At 43.3% G+C, this 11,817-nt stretch overlaps 2 protein-coding genes across 7 annotated transcripts in view; one reads left to right on the top strand and one right to left on the bottom strand.

Moving 5' to 3' along the window:
• LOC129861247 (inositol 1,4,5-trisphosphate receptor type 3-like) overlaps window positions 1-4,552 on the top strand; it is a 64,577-nt gene extending 60,025 nt beyond the window's left edge. For 3 of the 6 annotated variants that reach the window (XM_055932494.1, XM_055932490.1, XM_055932493.1), the window contains exons 53-58: window positions 2,095-2,193; window positions 2,395-2,513; window positions 2,664-2,829; window positions 2,930-3,090; window positions 3,278-3,439; window positions 3,878-4,552. In XM_055932494.1, the coding sequence (XP_055788469.1) occupies window positions 2,095-2,193; window positions 2,395-2,513; window positions 2,664-2,829; window positions 2,930-3,090; window positions 3,278-3,439; window positions 3,878-4,006 (836 nt within the window). In that variant the 3' untranslated portion in view covers window positions 4,007-4,552. Of the gene's footprint in view, window positions 1-2,094; window positions 2,194-2,391; window positions 2,514-2,663; window positions 2,830-2,929; window positions 3,091-3,277; window positions 3,440-3,877 lie in introns of all 6 variants that reach the window. The other 3 variants (XM_055932491.1, XM_055932492.1, XM_055932489.1) reach the window with 1 other exon arrangement.
• A 76-nt stretch (window positions 4,553-4,628) lies between these two features.
• On the bottom strand, window positions 4,629-8,389 carry LOC129861249 (sorting nexin-21-like). Its single transcript, XM_055932496.1, has 4 exons — window positions 8,231-8,389; window positions 7,187-7,466; window positions 6,663-6,820; window positions 4,629-6,588 (listed from the first exon to the last, which is right to left on the bottom strand). The coding sequence occupies exons 2-4, from the start codon at window positions 7,452-7,454 to the stop codon at window positions 5,818-5,820; spliced, it is 1,197 nt and encodes a 398-aa protein (XP_055788471.1). The 5' UTR covers window positions 7,455-7,466; window positions 8,231-8,389; the 3' UTR covers window positions 4,629-5,817.
• Window positions 8,390-11,817: the final 3,428 nt, after the last annotated feature.

Here is an 11,817-nt window from a genome sequence, read left to right as displayed (position 1 = left end):
CCGTGCCGCAGACACCTGACTTACTGGACCATCACCAACTCAATTGCCTTGTGGTTAGAGTGTCCGCCCTGATATTGGGAGTTCAACCCTCGGCGGAGTCATACCAAAGACTACAGGAAATGGGACCCTTATGCACCTCTGTTTGGCACTCAGCATTAAGGAGATAGACTGGGGATAAGGCCCTGCAATAGACTAGCGTTCTGTTCAGACCTGGGTTTGTTATTTAAATACTTTGTGTATTTTAGTATTTTCAAATACACATCCCAAAACAAGTACTTTTATTTGAATGCTTATTTTTAAAACCAAATAGTCAACCAAATTGTATTTCAAAGTACACTACACATACATACACCCCTTCCAATTAGTGGAATCATCTATTTCAGCCACAACCGTTGCTGACAGGTGTATACAATCGAGAACACCGCCATGCAATCTCCATAGACAAACACTGGCAGTATAATGGCCTTACTGAAGAGCTCAGTGACTTTCAATGTGGCACCGTCATAGGATGCCACCTTTCCAACAAGTCAGTTCGTCAAATTTCTGCCCTGCTAGAGCTGACCTGTGCTGCTATTGTGAAGTGGAAAAGTCTAGGAGCAACAACAGCTCGAAGTGGTAGGCCACAGAAGCTCACAGAACAGGATCGCCAAGTGCTGTATCATGTAAAAATATCTGTCCTCGGTTGTAACACTCATTACTGAGTTCCAAACTGCCTCTGGAAGCAACGGCAGCACAATAACTGTTTGTTGGAAGCTTCATGAAATGGGTTTCCATGGCCGAGCAGCCGCACACAAGCCTAAGATCACCATGCGCAATGCCAAGCGTCGGCTGGAGTGGTGTAAACCTCGCCACCATTGGACTCTGTAGCAGTGGAAACTTGTTCTCTGGAGTGCTGAATCACGCTTCACCATCTGGCAGTCCGATGGATGAGTCTGGGTTTGGTGGATGCCAGTAGAACACTACCTTCCCGAATGCATAGTGCCAACAGAAAAGTTTGGTGAAGGAGGAATAATAGTCTGGGGCTGTAGGGGATAGGCCCTTTCCTGTTTCAGCATGACAATGTCCCTGTGCACAAAGCGAGGTCCATAAAGAAATGGTTTGTCGAGATCGGTGCCGAAGAACTTGACTGGCCTGCACAGAGCCCTGACCTCAACCCCATCGAACACCTTTGGGATGAATTGAAACGCCTAACATCACTAATGCTCTTGTGGCTGAATGGAAGCAAGACCCCACGTCAATGTTCCAACATCTAGTGGAAAGCCTTCCCAGGAGAGTGGAGGCTGTTATAGCAGCAAAGGGGGAACCAACTCCATATTAATGCTCATGATTTTGGAATAAGATGTTCGATGAGCACGTGTCCACATACTTTTGGTCATGTAGTGTACTTTCAAATACCTGGATTAAATCCATGGGAGTGTATTTATGTCAGTGTATTTGAGTCGTTCCAACATTCCAATATTCAACTACTTGTTTTTTCCAAATAAAGGTTCTTAATACTTGTATTGAAAAGTCATTGGGGTGTACTTGTACATCAAGCTACCTCATGCTACAGGAACCAGATATAGGCTCCTGCTCATATGATACGTTATGGCACGCCAAGGCTTGTGCAAGGCTAATTACCTTACTGGACCATCAGACAGGTAGCCTTTACTAGCAGTCAGCGTATGGACGGTACAATAAGACATGATAAAAAGCAAACATGTATGGTCATTGGTCAGTGTATGGCAGGGCTCTACAGGTCTGTTCCTGGAGAGCTACGGTCCTGTAGGTTTTTGTTCCAACCCTGTTCCTGGAGAGCTACGGTCCTGTAGGTTTTCGTTCCAACCCTGTTCCTGGAGAGCTACGGTCCTGTAGGTTTTCGTTCCAACCCTGTTCCTGGAGAGCTACGGTCCTGTAGGTTTTCGCTCCAACCCTGTTCCTGGAGAGCTACGGTCCTGTAGGTTTTCGCTCCAACCCTAATCTAGCGCACCTGATTCTAATAATTAGCTGGTTGATAAGCTGAATCAGGTTATTTACAAAAACAAAAAAAGTACTTTATGTTCAGTGTATGGTATACTATAGGGTTGGGATTTAATTTGGGATCATCTTCTGCAGGGCGACATGGCAATGTGGAAGCATCCCAAGACTTGAACACCTGCAGTAGAGATGGAGTCAGCTGCACTGCCAAGGCAGGACTCCCTGCTGAACCTGAGGGTTAGTCTCTATTTATTGTCTCTACTTAGTAAGTAATCTATTGCTCCTTTAATTGTTAAGTCACCCTCATAGTATGACGGGTTTGGATAGGAAATACATGTTAAATAATATAAAACACATTTTGGATGGATGATTTGTAGAATGTGCTTTAAAAAGTCTGGTGTGAGCGGTACATAGCTAAACAATTTTACGGTTTAGCAGAGGAGAACAATTCGGAGCGGGCCTGTGACACTCTGCTCATGTGCATTGTCACTGTGCTGAACCACGGCTTGAGGAACGGTGGAGGGGTGGGAGACGTGCTACGCAGGCCCTCCAAAAATGTACGAACGAAGACCCACCACACACATTAACCTACTTACAATCCATTTAGTACACAATCAGTATCACTTCATGTCAAAGAGTACAAAATGTTCCACAAGCCAACATTCATATTTACATTTGAACAATTTACGTCATTGCGTACCTTGCAGGAGCCAATGTTCCCAGCCCGTGTCATCTACGACCTCCTCTTCTACTTCATTGTCATCATCATCGTACTCAACTTGATCTTTGGTGTCATTATCGACACCTTCGCTGACTTGCGTAGTGAGAAACAGAAGAAAGAGGAGGTCCTCAAAACCACCTGCTTCATCTGTGGTGAGACCAATAGATTTTTGAAAGGAACAAAAAAATAAACATTGTGTGATTATGAGCTCATGTTATGCAATCTAAACATTCAACCTGAAACTCCCTGCAGGTCTGGAGAGGGACAAGTTTGACAATAAAACGGTGTCTTTTGAGGAACACATAAAGTTGGAACATAACATCTGGAACTACCTGTATTTCATCGTACTTGTTCGCGAGAAGAACAGGACTGACTACACTGGGCCAGAGAGTTATGTGGCCCTCATGATAAAGGTACAGCAATAGCTGGTTGAGTTTCATTTTAATTGGAAACACAACCACCTCTAGAATAACTCACTGAAACCAGTTTACAACATATCCTTATTATAAGTAGCATTGGATACCTTTGTCTTTGGGGTCATCTGTTGCTAGGGAAGAGCACTGCCACTGATTCTACATGTCCTCCCCCCATCTGTCTCAGAGTAAGAACCTGGACTGGTTCCCCCGCATGCAGGCCATGTCCCTGGTGGTGACGGATGGAGACGGTGACCAGAACGAGATGAGGAACCTGCAGGACAGACTGACGTCCACTATGAACGCGGTCAGCCAACTCGCAGGACAGCTAACAGAGCTCAAAGAGCAGGTATAACACACAGGCCTAGATTCAATCCGTATTGCAGAAGATTCACTCTAGTGCGATTGAAATTTGAATGTAATGTTCTCGTGTTCGCGAAGCCTTCATTTACAGTTAAACGCTGCATGTCAGCTCAATCGTTAATTACCTTTTTAAATTTCAAATCGCACGATGTCACGGCTCTTCAGCAGTACGGATAGAATCTAGCCCTTATTCTCTTGTCAGAGACATTGAGGAGCTGGCCAGCTCCAGAACAATATACAGTGCACTTATTCACATCTCTTATCCAGGGAAAATAGCATACTATAATAATAGGAAACCTATGATGCTGATCTATTTTGGATAAAAAATTGTAGAAATAGTACAATTTGGTGAACTGATGTCCTCATGATATAGGCTAGTGTTTCCAGGAGGATTGGCCTGGCTGACATACTGTTTCCTGTGTAGATGACAGATCAGAGGAAGAGGCGGCAGAGGATGGGCTTTGTGGATGTCCAGTCAGGAGGAGGAGCTGGTGCTGCTAGCATGTCCCCCAGTGTTGCTGGAGTAAACCATCAGATGTCCAACAAAACATGATTGATGTCGTCTTACTGTGCCACCACGCTTTGCCAAAGACTATCCAAGATCAGCCAACGCTCTGTGATGGAATCATCACATGTTAAACATGTTTTTAGTTGTGACTGATGCTGACAGGACTGAGTTACTGAGGTTGGGTTCTTTGTAAATCCACTCCATTTGTTTCTCCTTAAAGGGCTTCAACACTTCCAGTAATGTCTGAAGAAAGAAGAACATTATCAATCTCTGTTCTTGGTCCATGCATGTTAATGTAATCAGAGCAATTGATTAATGGCATTGCACTGTTGCGAACACACCTCAGATGACAACATTGGAAAGTGATACTACGGCAAAGCAGGAAGCAACACGTCCATCCATTATATCAGAAATATAGTAACAATTTACAGATTACTACAGTATGTCCATGACTAGCACCAAATGTTTGTCTGAAGCATGCAGAGATTTGGTCTACTTGTCAATGTCTCCATTGTATTGGCCCCTCTTAGAGAAATGGAAACTTGAATGTTATCTTCTGAAAGCACATCAGTAAAATGTATTTGATTTTAACTGTGTTTTTACTTCTATACAACATGCCAGTAATAGTATGCAATTTCTTCCAAATGGAAAAGGTAAAAGCCTTCACTACATTTTTAGGATAGATTTATTCAACAAAATACATTCCAATAATGTTAATACATAAAGGACATAACTGAGGAAGTACTCTGAAAACAGGATTTGGTTAAGTATACAGAGTTACGGCTAGAGTTCACAATATAAAAAAGGCACTTTGAAATGCATTGTTGCAAGTGCTTAGTATTTCATTTAGGCTAAAAATCATTTTTACATTCGTTTGGAATTGTCACTCAAGCAATTAAAGTACGACAACTACAGCCTATTCCTTCAGAGTAGGAAGGTACCTTTTTTGCACTTAATCACAGGGTTCCTGTGCTCTGTAATACAGGAACAATTTCAGTTAGTGTGGCAAAAATACACCGTTACATCATACCTCTAGTCTAAAACACTCACACACACACTTCCAGTGGTGAATTCAGATTTGGCTCCCTCCCTATGCCCTCACACTCCCCCTTATGGCATATGAAGGGGACCAAATCTGAGAACTGGAACTCAAGGTAAACTAGCATGCTTTCCCCTCATGTAAGTCTATACTGACAGTGACTAAAATCTAAAAGTACAGAGGCTGCATACTCGAAGCATTTCAATAAAACACATTCTCTGAATAAATCTGGGCTATTAACAATTCCCTAAGATTGATTAAAATTCCTTGACAGATTTAACAGGTAGTAGTGCTTTGTCGAGAGCTCAGATATCTATTGTTTCCCCTTAATTCTTTACTGTGTAAACAAGCAAATAATACCCACGTAACAGGTAGAAAATGTGTCTTTGAAAATCCCTGTTCCCTTATCAAAATGAACTGTGATCCTTTTATCCTAAAAGTAATTTGTCCACTCACATCAAGATTCTGAATGGCATATTTAAAAGCAGCAGTACTTGAAATATTGACCTGGAAAAATACAATGTTTCATAAAAAATATTAGTATTTGCTACAAAGCAGCTGTATCATAAATATAATGATTGAAATAACTTTAGTGTTTTCAATTTACAAGGTAAAGCTAAGTGATTACATGGAACTATAGAGACATTCTATAAAATGTGATTGTTTTCTGCTTATTGTGTATGACTTGGTCAGTTGAATGTCTAACAGTCCAGACTCCTGTAGAAAATACAAGTCAAAAGAGACCAAATACCTCATTACTAGGCTAGGCTACATGAAGTGCATTCCTCATAACTAACTGAGCACCATTATCTTCGGGTTAAGTGGTGTCGTCCCGTTTGACCTTGGCCTTAGTGTTTCCCTCACTCTCCACCAGGTTTTCCTTCATCAGGTACTCCTTCAGGCTGGGCTGGTTCCCTACATCAGCCCCAGAGTCCTGGATCTCCTGTAGCAGCACCTCCCACCGCCGCTTATCCTTGGAGATCTTCCACGACAATCTGACGTTGGTCTGGAGGAGAGGGATGAGCAGTGGGTGAAAGAGGTGCTGCTGCAGGGCCTCCGGTGAGGGGGCCAGGTCCCTCAGGGCTCGGTCACAGTGCTCCTGGGCCTCCCCCAGCTGCTCCAGCTCCTGGAAGCAGGTCACCAGGGCCAGCAGGGTGTAGAGCCAGTGGGTGCGCTGCTGGTGGTGAGGCTGCTGCATCCCCTGCTGCTCACAGCCTAGCTTCTCCTGGAGCCTCAGGCCGTTGAGCAGAGGGCCTAGGCCCTCCTGGTAACGGCCCACACGCATCAGCATCTGGCCAGCCTGCAGGTCACCCAGGTAGAAAAACTCGAGAAAGGTGGGCGAGCGCCGCAGCTCAGCCAGCGAGTGCATGTGGGTCAGGTACTGCTCAAACGCCCGGCTCCGCTTGGCGATGGTCTCTGCCACAAAGTTCTTACGCAGCCTCTTGCGGGGGAAACAGACACGCTCCATGTGGTCCCCGTGACGACGGCGAAGGCGGCTGTGCAGACGCTCGAAGTCGGTGTATCGCCGGGTGATGACGGCGGGGGTTTTGTCAAACATCCCAGACTGGATCACATGGATGGTGTAGAGCTGAGGAGAAGGAGAGATGTCACACACAGGCTTAGCCAGGGACTAGACTTTCATCTCTGCTGTGTCACACTTACCACATACTTGGAGGAGCTCTCTGGCACCACACTGGCATCAGTCACTTCAAACACCAGCTTCTCAGGCACAGTGCAGCTCCGTAAGCTCCTCCAGCTCTCCTGCAGCTGACATGTGAGCAGGGATGAGACTCCAGGAGACAGGCCCACTGGGCTGGTGTCTGAGGAACAATGAGAGACATCAGCTCAGACTGCCCTAAAACCGCTCATCTAAAAACTGAGAAAGATCAGACTGAAAAACCTTCAGTGAAATTTGCAGTTTCAAGAAAACAGGATACCGTGGAATGAATGCTATTGTTATTCTGGTAAGACTGTTTCAGTTGACTGTGCCTAATAGTACATCATTGTCCATACACAATCACAGTTGTGGATACTTAGCAGCACCTCATATTCTACTGCTTTCGTTCCTGCACCTCAGAATATTAGCTCAAAAAGGATTGCAAAGTTCCTGCAACTAAATATAAAACAGTACCAGCACTGAAATGAGTATTGGCACCTATTTTAGTTGCTGCTAAGGTCTACATTACCTGTGCTGCTGAATCCATCCTCTACGGACTCTCCAAGGAAGTCTGAATCACTGTCTGGTCCTGAGGCCTCACCTGGGTCTTCTGATTCCATGGCGCTCTCCCCATCGAAGCAGAGTGTTCCCCCAAGCCGCTCTGAGAGACAATCTGTGTCATCTAACTCAGAACTCTCTGGGAAGCTGTCCTCTGGTACATCAATTGGCTCACTAGCGACTACTTCTCCTTCTTTGAACAGTGTCCGTCGCAGTCTGTCCAATAGCTTAGAAGCCATCCCATCAGACCACTAGGAAATAGTTTGACATTTCATTTGATTTCAGAGAGTATGCTTTAGTGTACAACCTACAAGAAATCCATTTCGGTGGAAGTCATCTTATAATAGTAAATATCAATCATTATTTCGTATGGTAACAACTCAGATCAACTACGTTCGGATACTAACGTTACACCCCCAGCTAGAACGTTTGAATGGAAACGTAGTTTATGAATAACGGAAATCCTGAAACCAGACACTTCGAGTAGGGGTCTTAAAAGACAATAGCTACTTTTGTATCTAACGTAACTAGTTAGCGGTTTTTTGAATATTGCGTTTGCCTGATTGTTTAAATAAAATAACATGCATGTGTGCAAGATGGTTAACCAAGGCAAGAGCTCCAACGTGAAAATGTATGTAGAAGGGAAAGAAAACCTCGCTAGTTACGAATGCAAAATAAATTGGCTAGCTCGCAAGACTACCTAAAGAGGATTACCTAACTTTACCCACTTTTAAAATGTCAACGTCAGTGGGGGACGTCCCAAGGATCCCGATTGCAATTACCATCTAACTAATAGGTAGCGAAGCTAGCAAATAATACAAATAGATAACGTTAGCTAGCTAGCAAGTCAAATCGGCTTATTTAACTAATTAACTTGTTAACGTAGCTATAGCAACGAGTCAGCATGCTACTGTAGCTATGAAAAACTATTTAGCTAGTTAATTACTTAGTTACTTGAATTTATTTAGTTAGCTAAAAAGTAGCTATAGCTAACGGAGTTGTAACTCTTACTCACTGTTATGATGGATCCGTAAAGCACCCAACCTTATTTCATCAGCATTATGCCGCTTCGGTCTCTCTCCCAAACTTATTTAGGACAATCTGTCTGACCTCTTTACCACTGGATACGGCCCTGAATTTCTTCTTCTTCGGGATTGTGTTGGCGGATCGCATCCAGTTGAAGGTAGATTCACCGCCACCTACTGTACTGAAGTGTGAGGCCATTCACGACCGACCTACATTTATTTGAATTGGGGAAATTAAAAATTACCCTGCCAACTATTAGCCCTCTCTCTAAAAAAAATTACAAAATATATATACATATATATAATAAAACAAAACGTTTTATAATAATAAAATGCCACCCCATTCCACCCTATCAATCACATTTATTTATAAAGCACTTTTTGCATTTCATTATTTTTCTCTATTTAACTAGGCAAGTCAGTTAAGAACAAATTCTTAATTACAATGACGGCCTACACTGGGCAAACCCGGACGACGCTGGGCCAATTGTGTGCTGCCCTATGGGATGGCCCATTTGTAATACAGCCTGGATTCAAACCAGGGTGTCTGTAGTGATGCCTCTAGCACTGAGATGGAGTGCTTTAGATCGCTGCGCCACTCGGGAGCCCTATATCAGCAGATGTCATAAAGTGCTGTACAGAAACCCAGCCTAAAACCCCAAACTGCAAGCAATGCAGGTGTAGAAGCACGGTGACAAAGAAAAACTCCCAAGGAGAACCTAGAACCTAGAGAGGAACCAGGCTCTGAGGGGTGGCCAGGCCTCTTCAGGCTGTGCCTGGTGGAGAATATAAGAGTACATGGCCATTTAAGGCCAGATTGTTCTTCAAGACGTTCAAACATTCATAGATGGCCAGCAGGGTCAAATAACAATCACAGTGGTTGTAGAGGGTGCAACAGGTCAGCACTTTGAGAGTAAATGTCAGTTGGCTTTTCATAGCTGAGCATTCAGAGGTCAAAACAGCAAGTGCGGTAGAGTCAAACTCAATTGTCATACTCCATTGTCATACTTGAGTAAAAGTAAAGATACCTTAATAGAAAATGACTCAAGTGAAAGTCAGCCAGTATTTACTACTTGAGTAAAAATCTAAAAGTATTTGGTTTTAAATATACTTAAGTATCAAAAGTAAATGGGATTGCTAAAATGTACTTAACCCTTGTGTGGTGTTCATGTTTTTGTTATTCACACAATGTTCGCGGGTCTGATGGACCCACAACATTATTGTTTAAAAAATAAATAAAGCCATAACTAACAATTAATGTAAAAATACTTAATAATTAGATGTTGACATATCAATTACAAGCAATATAGACAGCATACATGGTTAATATTTGCCATTTAGCTCTGCTAGATCACATTTATCAATACGTATTATTCGTTTTTTTAATATGAAATGTTGATTTTTGTCAACAAAAATGATCAACAAGTGGATGGAATAAGTCATGTTTATCTTGAACAAATATAAATGAAACAAGGTTTTCATCACTATTGATGTTTATTGCTTTGAACTGAACAAATTAGAAGGACTCATTTTATATACAGTATTTTATGGAAATGATCAATTAGCCCATTGAACACAGATTAAGGCTGGTCTACACACCACATGAGGGACAGAGTTGTACTGGGTGTGTGTTGCAAATGTATTTCTTTCACTTGATGCATGTGTACTGTGTCTTCCTGTCCTTCTAGGGTCCACACACATCGCAGCGCTTCTTCTTGTTCCTACCGGCTGTAGTCCAGAATGATGGAAACACTTAGTTCAGGAGTTTTACTAACATCTCACTCACATATATAGTTACAGCAGACCAAGGTAGGAGAGTCAGACACACACACATGAAACAACATCACTCACACTTACTTCCGGTATTGGAGTTGTTGGTTCTGTGGGTCGGGCGGATGGGACACCAGCATCCTCCTCCTGAATCCTACTCACGATGGCTGCAGAAGCTGTGGTCTTTGGGATATGTTGCCTCCTCTGGATTTGAGGTCTTACCAATGCTTTGCCCAGCTCCCCGAGAAAGAGCCGTCTCCTCTGGAGCTTCCCTCTGTTCCAATCTGGGTTCAATGCCATCCAGATGACAAATGCGTTGTACGCCAAGATGTCCAAGATGTTGAAGAATATCACAAGTGGCCAGCATAGGTTTCTTCTTTTGCAGCTGTAGCCAGTCACCATGTTGTCTAAATTGTCCACCCCTCCTTTTGTGGCATTATAATCCATTATGATTTAGTTTTTTGATGTTCCTGGGCACAGATTCTCCCATCCCTATTCAGCGCACTCATGAGTACCACATTTTTGCCTTTCTTTGGCACGTAGGACACTAGGGACGTGTTGGCCTCTAACATCGTCAGCTTGCTCTTGAGGAGCTCCTGTCACAGCTTATGCGAAGTAAAAACATTATCGCATGTGATGTTGTGGCCACGAAGTCCCTTTGTCACGTCCAGGACAACCCACATCCCTTGGTTCTTCTCAGGGGCTCCTCCATCTGGCTTCCCCATATACACTTGCAAGTTCCACGCATATGATGAAGCAGCATCACAGGCAGCCCAGATCTTGATTCCATATTTTGCGGGTTTAGACGGTAAGTACTGCCTGAAAGGGCAGCGGCCCCTAAATGGCATAAGCTGCTCATCAACAGTAACGTTGGGCCCAGGGTTGTAAAACAGGGGACGTGGTCCACTTACTTGTCCCAAACTGACCTGATTGCAGCTACCTTGTCTCACTGCCGCCGAGCTGGTCTGGTGTCTCGGTTATCGAAACGGATAATCCGGGAAATAATGTAGAAGTTTTGTAGAAGAGACATTGTTGCACGGAAAAGTTCTCTGCCAGTTTCTGCATCCCACAGGGTTCTGTGGAATCCCCATTGGATCTGAAAACAACAGCAAGGATAAGAACCCCAAAGTATTGTGAGAGCAAAATTGCAAGATTATGTTATAATACTTTTATTGCATCAAATGGTTGTTTTATGCAACATAATAGAGGGTTCTTATAACTCTATTGTGTCTGTGTGAACTGAAAGTGGGCCTCAGGAGATTATATGTATTTATTTGACCTTTATTTAACTAGGTAAGTCAGTTAGGAACAAATTCTTATTTTCAATGACAGCCTAGGACCAGTGGGTTAACTTCCTGTTCAGGAGTAGAATGACAGATTTGTACCTTGTCAGCTCAGGGATTTGAACTTGCAACCTTTTGGTTACTAGTCCAACACTCTAACCTCTAGGCTACCCTGACAGGAGATTTACAATGTGTTTTGGGTGATGAAACCTAAGGAGACCGGATTCCAGTTAATGTTTCTGTTCTATAAGGTACCAGGGAAAGATGACCCCAGGGCCAGACCTTGGTCTCTACACAAAGATAACTTTTTTTTTTACAGCACATAGGCATGTAAATGAAATTGGTCTCTCTCCAAAAACACGCCTTTCCTCCAAATTAGTGCAGTCTAAAATGATTTTCTGGATGGTGTCTGGGATGAACAGTTCAAAAGAAGAATTTATGTCCTGCACATGAGTAACCGCCATCTGCGTCAGCCCTGGTTGCATCCTTATCACATTGGCAGCCATGCGAGGTGGCTCATTCCT

Source organism: Salvelinus fontinalis, chromosome 8 (assembly GCF_029448725.1).
Source record: "Salvelinus fontinalis isolate EN_2023a chromosome 8, ASM2944872v1, whole genome shotgun sequence".
Taxonomy (NCBI): Eukaryota; Metazoa; Chordata; class Actinopteri; order Salmoniformes; family Salmonidae; genus Salvelinus; species Salvelinus fontinalis.
The sequence above is the reverse complement of the archived record's forward strand: the minus strand, read 5'-3'. Positions and strand labels throughout refer to the sequence as shown.